This window comes from Mus musculus, chromosome 6 (genome assembly GCF_000001635.26).
Source record: "Mus musculus strain C57BL/6J chromosome 6, GRCm38.p6 C57BL/6J".
In the NCBI taxonomy this organism is placed as follows: domain Eukaryota; kingdom Metazoa; phylum Chordata; class Mammalia; order Rodentia; family Muridae; genus Mus; species Mus musculus.
Genome location: NC_000072.6, coordinates 37,020,115 through 37,035,690, shown reverse-complemented (window position 1 = coordinate 37,035,690; position 15,576 = coordinate 37,020,115). Strand labels below are relative to the sequence as shown.

The following is a 15,576-nucleotide window of genomic DNA, read 5'->3' as shown; positions in this document are numbered from 1 at the left end:
GAGAAGAATTTTAAGTGGCTTATAGTAGGATTTCCCCCCCCCTCCGCCCCAAATTTGGGGTAGAATGGGTTAATATGCAACCGGAACTGAAGTCATAACCTTTAACATAATCTCTTCTTGACATGTGTCATCTGTACTTCCACCATGTAAGCCATAGTTGAAAATTATTAGGGAGACCTATGTATGGAACGTGGGTCTGTGTGACATCCTAAAGACATGTAGGTTTCTTTTTTGCTATGCTGAGGTTAGGAGCTGTTTGTTTGTATTGTAATATGGCTAAATTCAAAGGATTTTTTTCTTCTAGAACACAGATTAAGCGGGGCTTGTGATCCTAGTATGTACTTTCTGTTTAGATTTATCTGAGACATTAAGTCCATGCACAGTCTTGTCTCCATAGTGAATCATAAAAGAGATTTTTAGGGACAATTAGGAAAACTACGAGTTTCCAAAATGATGCTGTGGAGGGTGGTCATGCAACGAGGGCCTGTATCGGCCATAGACCAGTGTTCAGTCTTTAGATGCGTTGTGGTTTAAGCTGTACACGGCCCTGTGAAGTAGGTCTCATTATCTCATTTTGAAAATCAAATAAATTAGTCTCTGTAAAGTTATGCAGCTTAATCAAGGTTCTGTAGCCTGTATGAGCTGCATTGGAATTTAGTCTGATTCTGAGTTTTATATTCTCTCTGGTACTCTGTTCTATTACCCCATCTAAATGACCTTAAATTCCCCTAAATTTTAAAGTATCATTCTAGATAAACATGCAGATTTATGAGTCCCCATTTGATTATATAATAAAGCATGCATAAAGTGGTCTTTTTTCCTATTTAAGGTTTGACCATTTTGAAAGCACTTGAAGTAAGCAGGCTTTCTGTTGTCTGACCACTGTATTAAACATGTGTTTTAAGCATTCTGACCTTTCCAAGCCTCCTCAATTTCCTTCCTGGTGACTTATTGTCTTTCTCTTCTCCCTTCTGGCCCCCAATGTGTCTGTAGGTGGGCTGGATCCTCTCCATCCTGGACGAGCTGCAGCTGAGCCCACAGCCTCCTGTGGGGGTGCTTCCACTGGGGACTGGGAATGACCTGGCTCGGACGCTCAACTGGGGAGGGGTAAGAACTGGAGGCGGCTGCCCTTAGCATAGAGGAGCAAGCCAGACCTGCAGATCACTCTGTGCTCGCCCCTAGAAGCAGTAAGCTACTGCTGTCAGAGGGACAAGTTAGAAGTGGGACTCAAATGGCCTGTTTCTTTGTCATTTCTTCACTTTAGACTTAGAATCATCCAGGGAGGAGGGGTTGAGTGTGAAGAAAACACATGGTTAGTGCACAGATAGGTTGAGTGTTGAAGTATCTACCAGGGCATGGCCAATGGGTCAGTCTCAAGTGGTCATGAGAAGCAGTTCTGCCAATCTCCGGTCACCCTGACCCTCAGCCCTGGCCATAATGGCAAATCTGCTTTAGAATTAAGGCTTATCCTTTGAATCAGTCACTACTTCTTTTGAACATGGAGGTTTACTGATGATCCTTATTGTAGCTTTGATGAGACTGGTATCTTGATTGTCCCTCCCATTGCGTACCATTCTCTGGAAGGTGTGAGGGAAGCCCCACCTGTTGCTAACTGGCCATTTCATGTATATATCTATCTTGTACTAAACTAAAAGAAGCCACCAGACACTAACATGCCAGCCCAGAAGCTATTGGTACTAAAAGCTGATGGAGGCAGTCATTTCTATTCAGTGGTGTAGTCCCTGGTAAATAGCTCAGCCCCAGTTAATGACCCCACATTCACACTCAACCAGGGAATTCCAGTTTAGCTCAGTGAACCATTAAGAAGAAGATGTGGGAGCTGAAGAGGGATAGTTGTAAGGAGGAAGCTTTGATGAGGAGGGCATGAAAACAGGTAACAGGATAATAGGGGAATATGATCAAAATACAGTATATAGGTGTACGAAATTGTGGGAGAATAAATCCAAATATTCTTTAAAAAATAATTAATGTCCATTGCTAGCTCCCTAGATCCCTCTTATTAGGTTTTTGCTTGACATCTGTTTCATATGACAAGGATCTTCATGGTCACTCTATGTGACAGATCCATAGCAGACACTGATTTGGCCCTTAACCGAGTTAACTTATCTTTTGTTATTCTTGTTATATTTTGCCTTACCTTTTTCTCTTTTTAAGTGGCTGGTATAAAAATAAATGTACTACCCAAATCCAGTATTTGACTACCTAGAATAACCATGCTGTCACAAACACTCCTTCAGTAGAGGGCTGTTCTCCTCGTCCCTGCTTCTCAGGCTGACTTGCCTCAGGCCACAGATGGGTGGTATCCTAACACAAGATCAGCTATTGGTCCCTCCCTTTTACCCCTGCCCACACACTTATGGGTGCTCCCAAATTCCTCCAGCAAGAGGCTTGGGAATCTTGCTGTTCACTCCAGTAAGCATAGTTATCCAGCATGACCCTCACTGGCTCTTGCTGACTGCAAGGAGTTCCTCAGCTCAGGTCAGGCAAAACTAGTGCCTTCCTTGAAACATTATCTTAAAGCACGTAGAGGGGAAAGTCATTCACTCTTCCAGCTTTGATGGCTTAAAAGCAGTGGGACTATGACTGACCACGTCCTGCCTTGTTGGGGCACCCACTGCAGGGCTTTCTGACCCAGACAGCAAGGGTCTGTGCTCTGATTCTGTCCGTAGGGTTACACCGATGAGCCTGTTTCTAAGATCCTGTGCCAGGTGGAAGATGGGACCATTGTACAGTTGGATCGCTGGAACCTCCACGTAGAGAGAAACCCAGACCTGCCGCCCGAAGAACTTGAAGATGGCGTGTGTAAGGTTAGACAGCTCTTCCTTTGGGGACCGGAGTGGTGTCTTAGCTGTTAAGAGTGCTCACTGCTCCTGCAGAGGACAGGAGTTCAGTTCCTGGCACTCATATTGGCTGCTTCACAGTTATCTGGTACTCCAGCTCTAGGGAATCTGCCCCCCTCTTTTGATTTCTGTAGACCCTGGCTTATATGTGCACATACACACATATATGCATGCAAATCAATAAAAATAGAAATAAACTTAAGGTGGGGGAGACTCCTTCCACTGATGGAGCCCTGGGCATCTGCTTGAGCCGTGAGACATACATTTCAGGATACCACTCATGGGCCCTGCCTTCTAGAAGATAACAGGATAGCTCTGGGTCTCTGGCTCCTAGGGCTGAGCATACTGTCACCAGCTCCCTCTCTGAATGCTCCCTACAGAGCCTTCAGGACTCAGATATTTTACTTGTTCCAGAGCTATGGGACCTGTTCTCTGTCTTCAGCTCCACACTGGGAAAGCATATAAACATCTGTTAATCTCTTGAGCTAGATGCAGACAGTCTATGGGAAGGTGGAGTTTGTGTATGTTCCCAAGCATTAGGCAAATGGCCTTTCAGAAGGAGGAAAACCTTAGCAATTGCTGGCCTGACATCAAATATCTCTTCTGTGTAGCTGGTATCATCTAAGCCAGCTGCCTCATAGACTTGGGACTTGCCTAAATAAGTAGTCTGTCTTGGTGTTTTCTTTTGGTGACTGAGTCTTTAGGGTGAAAATTGCCCAGCCCAAATCAAGGCCATTGTTGTAAATAAACTACCGTGCAGCTTCTCCTCAGCATCTGAGCCTAAGTTGTGACCCTGGTCTCTGGTTAACTTGATTATACCACTGAGCAGGCATCCCTTCCCTGTCACGTCTTGCCTTTCTTCCATGACACCATGCCCATAATTTTGTAGGCTTAAGACTCCTTTGCTCTGCTTGTTAGAATGAACATGATGAGTCTCTCTCCAGAGAGTCAGAGTAAGTTAATGTAGGGATAAGGTCCCTGCACCTGCACTTCCAATAACATCCTTGCTAGTTTGGATCCATCCACTGAGCACAACTTCGTTGCTTACTGCAGTCCTGAGCAATTATGTTAGACACTTAGATGTCTTATTTGGCTTAAACATCTCTCTTTATATCCAGTGTTTGTTTGTTTGTTTTTTAACCTAAAGGCCAATACTGAAATTAATAAATCTTCTATTACACATCAGAATTGCTCACTTCAATTTGAGTTCACAATTGAACGTTGTTTAAACGTATGGGAAACTTTTAACTGTTCTTGTGACTGATCAAGATTGAATAGAATACCACCAAATTAGAAGGAGGGGGGGCTGTTCTACTGACATGGAAAATTTCAGGCCATTCTGCTAAATGTGGACTGGCGAGGCCTACAATTTAACTCTTTTCCCAAAAGCTTGAGAAATGGAAAGACTTCTTGATGCAGCCAGAGAACGTCAATCCAGATAATTAAAGGGCTTTGGGGATGGAGTTTGGGGATATGTAGAAAATTGGGGCACATTTTCCTGGAAAATGTGAATACCTTAAAAACAGTCTAAATTGGAATATTACTTAGGGAATTGTGTCCAGATGTTTTCTTTAGCTATCAGTGGCTGCTAAGACATGGGTTAGAATTGTAGCCAAAATAATATAAATGGTAGAATGTTTCTGTGCTTTTGGCACAAACACCATGCTATCCTTTCAGGGGCTGGGGTTTTGTTTAAGCGCAGGGACTGGACATTCTCAAATACAAAGCCAAGAGAGTTAGACATGATTTTGGCATTGGTATGTATCCTGAGTTTCTCCCTGCTCTGTAGCTTGTTGGAATTGCTTCTAAGGGCTGCTGCAGCCTCTGAAGCATCAAGATTCAGTCCGAGGGGCTTCAGTGTGGGGTCCTTTCTTCCACAAGAGACAGAAATTAAGGCAGTCTACCCCTGTCATCTATTTTAATGGGACAATGTTTTCGCTTCAACTTAGCAGGAAATCTTTCTGATCAGTAAGAAGTATACTCTAAAAAATGACTTTTGAAATGTTGAAGGTCTCAACATGCATTTCTATTAATAAAAGGGTACAATTCAGTTTGGAACATAAACCTGACAATGATCTGGAAACATTGCCTCTTTTCAGTTTAGCATTTACCTTGCATTCTAAGCCATGGAAAGAAATATGGGGTAATCATTTTATTTTCTTCCTTGCACTTTCTATGTGCTTTTCTGGTTGTTCAAGTATTGAACTAAAGCTTTTAGATGACGTCATGGGCACTTTGGCTTCATGACAATTCTTCTTGCTAGTTCACATAAAAGTCAGGGACTCAGAGCATAAAATACTAGAACTTATATATAATTGTTACGGATGTCATAGTAAAGATACAGGTTTAACCAATTAAAAGGGAATCTGAATTATACATTTTAATATTTTACACATATACAGTATATGTGATTTCATATATTATATATGGAATATATATTTCTGTTGTTTCCTGTTGGTATCAGCAGTGGCTGAATCAAATGGCACTCACTGCTTTCTTTTTTTATATGAGGTTTGTGAAAGCAAAACAAAAAAATTCCTTTAAAAATCGAGTACATGTGAATTGTTTATTTTAGGCTGCAGTATTTATGTGTTGGATATAAAGCTCTTGAAAAAACATCACACATTGATTAAGGAAATTAGACTGGATCTAGAAATCGAATTTATTTTCTAAATTCACATGGAATCAATCTCTTTATATCTGTTACAGATGAGCACCCGTCAGCTTAACAAACTTATTGCCCTATGCATAAGAATGGCTCTCACTTAGTAATTTGTATTTGTGTTCCTTATTCCTGTATAATTTGTGATTTGTGGGATCTTTTGACTTGAGCTTTCACTAATGAGTTAGTTCTAGAGCACCTGTATCTTGTCTGTAAGCACCCTTTGCAGTAGGATGTGATTTATCTGTGTCCCACACGCTGCCTCAGAGACAGGGTGTTGGGTATGGGTTGGCTGTTAATAATGACAGATTTGTCCATTCTTGCAGCTTCCTCTGAATGTCTTCAATAATTACTTCAGCCTTGGATTTGATGCTCACGTCACATTGGAGTTCCATGAATCCCGAGGTAAGGATGTGTCCCGTTTCCATCTCCCTGGGAGGAAGTTTCTAGCGGTGTCCTCCACGCTCCTTTTTTTGCTTGCATATTACTTGCATGTCTGCATTGTGCTTCCCTCTTGTTCCATGTTAACCTTCACGATGACCCTAGGAGCTGGACCAGGTAGGAGCTTACAATAAATAGACCTAGCTGTCTAAGAGCACAAGGGCAGGGACAGAGGGTCATTCCAAGACATGGGATATTAATCTTTACGTTTGACTCTTTCATGGTGTGCTGAGAATCAAAACCAGGGCTTTGCACATGGGGGGCAAGTCCTCTGCCACTGAGGCACCTCCCCAACTTTGGATGGAAGATTTGAAGGAAATAAAACTCGTAGATAAAGAAGGATTTCTTTACTAATTAGGATGTACTCAGCTTCATGAGCCACCAGTGATTAAAGTTTAATAGTGTATATCCAGAGCCTTTGAAATGTGTTAGGAGAGATGAAAAGGAAAGAAACAGGCATGTCAGCACACAGGGGACTGCAGGTCTTTTATTTTGAGAGAAAGGGACAGGATGGTGGTGAGGTAGCTAGGAAGGTTCTGGGACATTCACTGGCTGAGGCAAGTAAGAGTAAGGCTGTAGTAACTCCAGGCATGAGAAGATGCTTGGCGAAGACTCCGGGAGAACTCGTATGGAGTGAGTAAGATGAATTGGCAGCTGACGGGAGAGCACTTTTGTTGGGGTTGTAGTCCTCGGTAGGTAGGGCAAGAAACAGTGCAAAGTCCCACGTCTATGTGCAACACTAATTACCAATTGGACTTAATGGATTACACATAAAATTGGGAAGGAGGTGTGTTGGGAGGGCTTTGGGGCAGGGGTATTGGAGGTGAACATATTAATGATCTGTTGGACACACATATGAAAATTTCCAACAAAAAAATTAAAACTAAAACAATATTACATATGCATAAAAATAAATACATATTTATATGAGAAGAGGATAGATCAGTAAAACACTTCATCTGAATTTTCTTATCCATTCAGAATTAAGAAAATTTAACATTTAGTTTGATCACAGTCTCTGCGTCTCTCCCTCCCTCCCTTCCTCCCTCTCTCTTTCTCCTGTCTCTTGCACTCTGCCCATTAGTGGATACTATATGCCTTTGCCTTTGTCTTTGATCTATATCTGTGTTGGTTTCTCACTCCTTGTGCATGTGTTTAGATGTAGCTGAGACATAGTTATGAAAGATCTGAAGCTTGGGAGACCAATGTCAGAGTTATCAGTGAGCAACTGTTTCCTTCATTTCCGGGAGCTCTGCAGGGCTCAAGTGGTTTCAAACCCCTAAACCTCAAACACAGAGGACTGTAAACTAGGACCCCAAGTTCAGGTTGTGGTAATCAGGTGAAGAAAAGTCTAAGTCTTATACTCTAGACACCCACAGTGGCGCTCTAGGGGTTCCAGTCATTAGAATTAAAAATATAGCTGAAACGCCAACTGGGAAGCCCCAACTGGTTCCATCAGGTCTGGTCCTTCAGGTGTCTCTAAGGCTAATAGGAGAAAGTGTCTGTGGAACTGGATTCTGCATTAAGGAAGAACAATAATACCAAATGAAGAAGGAACTGTAGTGTGTGCATCTTCTCTGAAAATCTAGACAAATCACAGGTGGAATAGATGGATCATGAAAGGATCTCAAATGCTTCAAATCAGAAATACGCACAAATTAGCACCATCCTGCTATCGCCTGGTCATGGGGGGGGGGTTGTATTCCGAGAGACCTATGTGAGGACTCCACTGGTGACTGATCTTCTTCCTATGTCGACAGGGGAGTCCATCTGGCCTGTGCACGGTAGCACGTGCCTCCTATATCCTTGTCCTTGAGGTCTTACGCATCTTGATTCCTTAATAATAAGATTCACAAGTTTCTTAACAATACTTGTAAAATGATACAGTATCGCAAATACACAAATTTCCAAAACTAGGTGTCCAGGAGTGAAAAGAGGCCTAACTGGGTAAGTGGGCCTGGATAAGCTCATTCAAGGGAACTTGCTTTTGGGGCCCTAATAATTCTGAAAGTTGTTCTAATGATATACTCCTCTGTACTAGGATGGAATTTTTATGAATCAGAATGAGGAGAGCACAGAGAGGTACCACAGGACAAAGGAATGTGGTTTACAAAAGAATTCCTTTGTAAGAACACCAGTTGACTAAAGAACGCCAAATTCTAAATATTAACATTGGAAGTTTATTGCTAAGGCTTGGTGCTTATTTTTTTTTTAAAATATATTTGTTTATTCTTTGCCAGCCATGTTCATCTGTCTGTCTGTCTATTTATGTGTCTATCTTAATCATATGTACTGCATTCTCTTCTTGCCCTCTCCCCCTGGATTGCCTATAACATATCTCCCACCCCCAACCCCCACTCACCTTCATGTCCCCCCTTCCTTCTCCCCTCTTACCAACTGAGTCTGATGAGTGTGGCCCATGTGCATATGAGTATGGGGCCATCCATGGGCACATGGACAGCTTTTCCTGGGGCATACCTCCAGAGAAGATTCACTTTTCTTAACTGTGAATAGCTCCTCAGCTTGGATCTGGGGATGTCATGAGCTCCACCCACTTGCAAGTTAAGGCTTCAAGACAAGTTGTATAATGTGTTGCAAAATACCTTGAGGGTGACTCAAAGTCTCATGAGAGGCATTGTGAAAAAAATTGGATTGGATAATATCAGGAAAATATGTTACTCGAAATGGGAATTATGCCAACCCATCTATATGTAAAGAATAACAAATATCAATCGCGTGAAGGCAGAGTCTTAAAAATGTAACCGCAGAGAAAGGAATTTTGGCTTAAATGGGAAACATCCCATCAAATGGACAGTTCTTAACATAGCTACTTACATAGTATTTCTTTTAGAAGGTGCAATTAAAATCACATTTGTTTTGGAACAGTTCATTAGAATTGTTGCTATGCAGATGGCTTTTAAATTGCCAGCTGAAAGGCAGGCAGGGAGTGAAGGCAGTCTTGGTATTTTGTTTGACTTTGTGGATTAAGGGGGGTAAACATGACAATCTGAGTCTCTATATTTGATTGGATTGAAGGTATGCCGCACTTGGTTGGAAATAGAGTACTGATTCTTCTCAATGTGGCTGAAGCATTCTTGGATGAACTCTTGTTATGTATGCATGAGAAAGTGCAGTGTTTGTGAGAGGATTTGGGGATGTCAGGACACTGGTCCTGTAACTGTCGCTTGGAGTATTGCCTGGTGCCGTCATCAGTGCTGTGTTATAACAGTGCTTGAGGAAGTACATAGAAAATATCCCAATACATTTGTGTTTGGGCATGCTAACAAAGATTATAGCTGTCAGTGACAAACTCAGCTATCATTTCCCCAGCCGTGTGAATGAGATTGTCACTCTTTGGACATGAATATTAAACATATCTAACTTAGTCAGAGCTCTGCTGCTACCGTATTACTGCCTCGTTGAAATTATGATTCAGAGGAGTCGAATCTTATGTACAAGGTCAGGAAATACACTTATGACTCTAGAGGAAGCTACATTTAAATCTGATTTCCAATGGACTACTTTCACCAATTATACAGAGACACACAGATAATGTGACTCAAAGGACTGTGACTTCCATGATTCATATCACAGACAATAGACAGATTTCCATCAAGAGGCTGCTATGTGCAGTGCGCTTCTGCTAAACTTCACCCTTGTTATAGATGGTGCTGAGACACACTGCATGCTACTGGTCAGGGCTCCAGAGCTCAGGCAGCTTGTTCTAGATAAGTCCTCACTGTCTCAAACCTTCCTTCCATCTTGATCCTCTGTCTGCAGCCCACTCAGCCACACTGTGTCTGGAACACAGGCTCATTGCACTACTGCACACACAGAAGAACTGGTTAAAACTGGCTAAGTGTCTGTGCGATCTGATTTGATTCAGCTGATGTAACCCCCAAACTTCCTGGCATGACAATGTAAATGATGTCAGATCACACCTAACAGTGGGATGACAGTGAGCCCCGGTACATGTCAAGATACTCCTGATGATGTCATACTCTTCATTTTCAGACCCGCCCCCACTCTATAACCCATAAGGATAAGAGACTGCATCTTATTTTTTTTTAATATATTCCCAGCTCACTATCCAATGGTATCAGTGTCTGTTACAGTAGCAGAGTGTACTGTATCCTCCATTGGAGGATAAGACCCCATTGCTAAGTAAAATGGAAGTAGCAATAGAAGGAATATACAGTACAGATGAGTTGTGCAGACAGTAAACACTGCAGGGAGTCAGCTGGATTGGTCACAGATGTGGAAGAAGTTTCCAGAATAGGTAAGAGTAATATGTATAGAAGAGAAAGGAGAACTGTGGTAGCAGATATGAGCTAACACATACACAATCATTTCAGGCAGGAAGGAAAAGCACAGAGGAGCACACACGCTTCTCCTCATGAGTTCTATGGGAAGTTCTTGCACAGGGGATGACTTTTCTGTAGTGCCTGAAAATGATATTGATAAAAAACAAAAAGACATCTTAGAAGGTAAAGGGTATTTAAAAAAGGTCTTAATGGGAGTTGATATCGAAAAGAAGGAAGTATTTTTTTAAATATAAAATTTGAATTACAGGTGGTAATGAAACTGTAGGTGAGCGGGAAAACTCTGGTATGTGGAACCTTGCTTGCCAAAGTACAGATTGGCAAAATGTATATGTAGGTCTTGAGAGTGCAGTGACCCAGTTCTGCATAGCCAGGAGTGTTATTTTAGAAAGAAGTCTGTTTATAATTTGGGAGGTATTTATTTTTTAGTACACTAATTAATTATGACCAAACTTTTGTTTTACAAGTTTGCAGAATTATTAGAATCTTCATTTTTGAATTTTAATAATTGGATATAAATGGAATATATCCAAGGAGGTGAACCAATCTTCCTTCCGTGGGCAGTCTTTTATGAAATGGGATTTCAAGGCCTTCTGAGGAATATGGTGGTGTTACATGGAGATCAGCGATGACAAGCAGTATGCTAATACCTCGTTGTTGAATCTACAGATATGGGCTGTCAGTTGGTGCTACAGTGAACTGGGACCCTTGCAGACATCTTAGGCACTAACTACCCTTTTCAAATAGGAGTATGAGTCGTGAGGGCTGGAAGGTGGTCTACAGCAGTCTTGCCTCCCGTGGCAGTTACCACCTCAGGTTATACCTGTGGCTATTGCTCAATACAACAGGAGAACCTCACTCCTGTAAGCAAAGCTGGCTTCCATATCAGAATACAGTCCTAGATTATCTGCATGGATCCGGTATAATCATGTGAGCCCCCAAAAGCAGCAGAGGGGGACAGAAAGGAAGTCAGAGATCCGGTGTGTGAGGACTTGCTATGCTGGTTTTGAATGTGGCCGGGGTCAGAGCTCCAGTGAGTACAGACCACATCCATTAGTGAGAATGAGCACCCTTGAGCAGCTACCAGAGAGAGATTCAGTCTGCAGTCTCCAGGATATGAATTCTACCAACAATCTGAATAATTAAAAGGTAGTGTCTCCCAGGGGCTATTAGTGAGGGTGTCATCATATGCCACTTTCTCAAACCCTCAGCAGGGGCTTCAGCTGAGCCCATCCCAGAATTCTGATCAAGAGAATTACAAGCAGATCAATAAATGATGTTTGAAGGATAATGGAGTTGAAATAGAGCGAGTGAAACTTGCTTTCACACGGCCACTTCTTGTGGAGGATGAGAATGGTTAACCCAAGAATTTAGTCACTCACAGAACCTTCTAGCCATGGGGCCAATATTGTCAGCCTTTCATTTTGGCATCATATCACATGACAGACACCACTTACTGAAGGAGTGAGCCCTTGTCCTTTCTCATTGATTGGCCTCTTCCCAAATTTTTCTACCCTCTCTCTTTCTCGAGGCAGTACGGAAGGCAGAATGGACTGTTCACACTCTTGGCTTTTGTTGAAGGTACATCTACTTTCTATGATACACATAAGCACACTCAGCCATCCAGTCCTTCCTTCTTACGGCAATGGAGATGACTGACCGCTGCTATCAGCAGGCCCTCCTCTGCTTCCCTTGCTCCTCCTATGGCCTGGCCTCGGGGAGAGATGACCCAGCTCTAGCTGTAGGCTGAGCTTCTCGAAGCTGTGGCTGACCTGGCTTTCTGAGTCTCATTTTTGCTTACACAGTAGATGCAAAGATGGGAAATGAAGCTAGGAATGTGTCTTAGAAGCAGAGGGTTTGCCCAGTACTCATTTTGGAAGTTCATAATCCTGGGACTAACAGGATTCATCTTGTACCCTGAAGGCCAAGGCATGTGACTGACTTCTCACCTCTTCCTTTTCTGTCTTCCTGGCAGCTCTTTGGATGTTATGTGTCTCTATAGACCTGTTTTTAATATTTAATACTTCTAGCTAAATTACATCTGAGATGACTCATTTTCATCAAAAGTGTGAGTTGAGTCACCAAAAAACTCAGCTATATTTCCTCCATTTTATTCCATTTTTGTGGACTTATGTGAAATAGTCTATCTATCCAGAGAAAATGAATCTTCTTTTCATTTTTATTAAAAATTGAGTCTCATGGAAAAACCACATAGAGATGTGAATATTTCCAGACCATAAGTTTTAAGGCACATAAATGTTAGTGGCTGGCCTAGGGGTCACTTACTAGCTATGGGTATCAGTATGCTGAGAAAGTTCTGCACCAGAGCTGTGGCTGGCTGACATTCTTATTTCTTCTAACTTGTTGGATAGCTAGACTAGAATTAAAAAACAAAAAACTAGAGCCCATGTACTCAGACACGTTGCAAAAAATGATTCTCATTTTACTTCTGGTTTCATAAAACAGAAAAAAGCTGATGCAAGTGGAAATGGAAATTGAAACCCATCAAGTTGATTCAGAACAACTCAGGGATGAAGAGCTGGCTCAGTGGTTCAGAGCACTGGAGATCAGCTCCTAGCACTCACGTCGGGTGGCTCACAACCATCTGTAATTCCAGCTCCAGGCGATCTGATGCCCTCTTCTAGACTTTGTAGGTGCGCGCGCGCACACACACACACACACACACACACACACACACACATAACAGAATAAATCTTAAAAATAGGTCAAGAGTAACAGACACAAGAGAGCAGTTTATACCATTTTATGTTTTTGTTTATGACCTCACATAGCATTTTGCTCTGGTTTGTGTTTAGGATTAGAGTATACTGTTGAGAACCGTTACTGTTAGAGAACAGTGTTTAGGAAAACTTTGAGATTCAGAAAACACACAGCTGAAGTTACTGTTGAGCTGCTGAGTGTGCCTACAAACACACCCTTTTTAAATTAGGAACTTTGCAGATTATCCAGCTTCTCTGTCATGTACGATTTTTAGTCTAGTCTAACAATCCTGAAAATAATCCAGTAAGCATTGTGTAGAACTTTTGCTTCAGATCCTATATGCTTTCTTAGAACCAATCTGGGTGAGTGAACTCCTACATCCCCTCATTTAGACAGATGGGACTATTGTTTTTAGACATTATTGGAACTGGGAGTGTGTTTTGATAGTCATCTTACTATCTAGAAATGACTGGGAGAAAGACCTAGCCTGAAAAGCAACTACTGCTGGACAGGGATAAAGGCAGAGATCCTTTTGTGAAATTCTGGGATTGTATTAAAGAAGAACCATTAAGGAAACAATATTTTATGTAGACATTTATTGAACCCCCAAGTTCCTGTGAAAATTCAATGGGTTATTTCATTTTTGCCTTCTTGAACTAAATGACACATAGAGACAAACTGAAAATTAAATTTTTTTATACTAAACATTTCTGTAATATGATGAGTATTCGGGAGGCCCTCCATCCTCCCTCCCTCTCTCTCTCCAACCTACTCCGTCTCACTTTCCACGTCCGTATCTCCCTCCCTACCCTTTTCTCTCATTCACTCCCATTTCTTCCAAGGTCTCTCACCAGGAAAGGAGTAGGTGGTAGTTCAGAACACTCTGAAAATGTGGAAACAAATTGTCCATGAATGCTGGTTCAGATCCATCCTCCTTATCTCCATGTGAAGCTTTACACAGTTTAGATAAGCCATGCCCTCAGACGTCAGATAAGAATCACATCCCCAGAACTTACTACATTTTTCTTTGGTCCATCCTTGTCCCAAATACCCCCGATTCTCTGATTCAAACTGCATTAAAAGAGTCTCTAGTTTTAATGTTTGTGAGCTTGTCCAACCTCCATTCCTGGATGTCACGCTTGGCCTTTTCACAGGGCAGGGGTAGGTGGGGTCAACGATGAGCATTCCTAACAGCCTCCCACTTCACTGCAAGGCTGTGACTTGAGCTGAACATGTTTTTGCACTGGATAGCTACACCTCTGTCACTGGGCCACTGAAGCAGCTGGCCTGGCACTGAGGGGATGCTAACAGCAGAGTTGGATCTGGTGGATCTTCAGGGTGGAGACCAGATCCAGACTTCTGGAGAGTGCCAACATCCATGAAGTCCCAGTAACAAAAACACCTCTCCTCTTTTACAGAAGCAAATCCAGAGAAATTCAATAGTCGTTTTCGAAATAAAATGTTCTATGCAGGGGTAAGTATTGTTTCATTTTAGAGCTATTAATATTACTTAGTGGCAATTCAGAAAATGCTAAAGAAACTAACAACATCAAGCTTATTAATGCACACCTCAGACACTTCCATACACACACACACACACACACAAATATATATATTCCATATATATATTTATATATAAATATATAAAATCTTCACTAAGGAGTTAAAGAGAAGAGATATTTTCTGAGTGGTCAGCAAGGCAGTTGGTGTTGGGTGTTGGCTGTGTTTAAAATTTAAGCCCTCTAAGTGTCGATGACTTTTTATGGAGTGATGCAAAACAGATGTCCAAGAAGAAATTGGGAAGAATAGTTTGATGGGAATATATATATATACAATATTCTGGTTTAGTTTCCCCTTTCTGTGATAACATATCCTGATGAATGCAATTAAGGAAAAAAGAGTGATTTGACTCACAATTCTGGGTCACATTCTGCCGTTTGGGGGAAGTCAAGTGGCAGTTACTTGAAGTAGCTTGTTACATCCACAGTCAAAAGGAGAGAGCAAGGAATAAATGCACTTGTGCTACTCTTACACGAATTCTTTACCCCTTTACAATCCAAGATCCCCTGCCTAGGGAAAGGTGCCACCCACAATGGAAAGGTCTTTCTACTAATCAAGATGCTGCCCCACTCCCACAGGTGGCATCAGGACACAGGGCAACTTAATCTAGACAATCCCTGATTGAAACTCCTTTTCCAGGTGATTGGAGACCATGTTAAGTTGATAACAGCACCCACCACAGACAATCTTAGTTCAGGCTATAGTTTTCAGCAGGGTGTGTACCCAGTGATTTTTGGATGAGAATTTGGCAGAACATAGAGCTTTTAATGGAAATACCCATGAGACTAAAGCAAGGGCCTTCCTTTTCGCTCTTGGGGGACATTCCTAAAAGTGATCTTAGCATTGATGGATAGGTAGGATGTTAACAAGGGCCTTCAGAATAGATCTGCCAAGTGACTCTGGGATTCACACACATTTTTACCTTCCTCCTATAATCTTAAATGTAATTACAGGTTATAGTCTGAAAACAAAGATTTTCACATGGCAGACATGGCTCTATTTTACCTTG

General features: G+C 41.8%; 1 protein-coding gene across 18 annotated transcripts in view; it reads left to right on the top strand.

The window, feature by feature from the left end:
- Positions 1-15,576, top strand: part of Dgki (diacylglycerol kinase, iota) — a 463,575-nt gene that overhangs the window by 265,265 nt on the left and 182,734 nt on the right. For all 18 annotated transcript variants that reach the window (XM_006506259.4, XM_011241385.3, XM_006506258.4 and 15 more), the window contains 4 exons: positions 994-1,107; positions 2,691-2,828; positions 5,850-5,928; positions 14,426-14,481. In XM_006506259.4, coding sequence (XP_006506322.1) covers positions 994-1,107; positions 2,691-2,828; positions 5,850-5,928; positions 14,426-14,481 — 387 coding nt within the window. The remainder of the gene's footprint in view (positions 1-993; positions 1,108-2,690; positions 2,829-5,849; positions 5,929-14,425; positions 14,482-15,576) is intronic.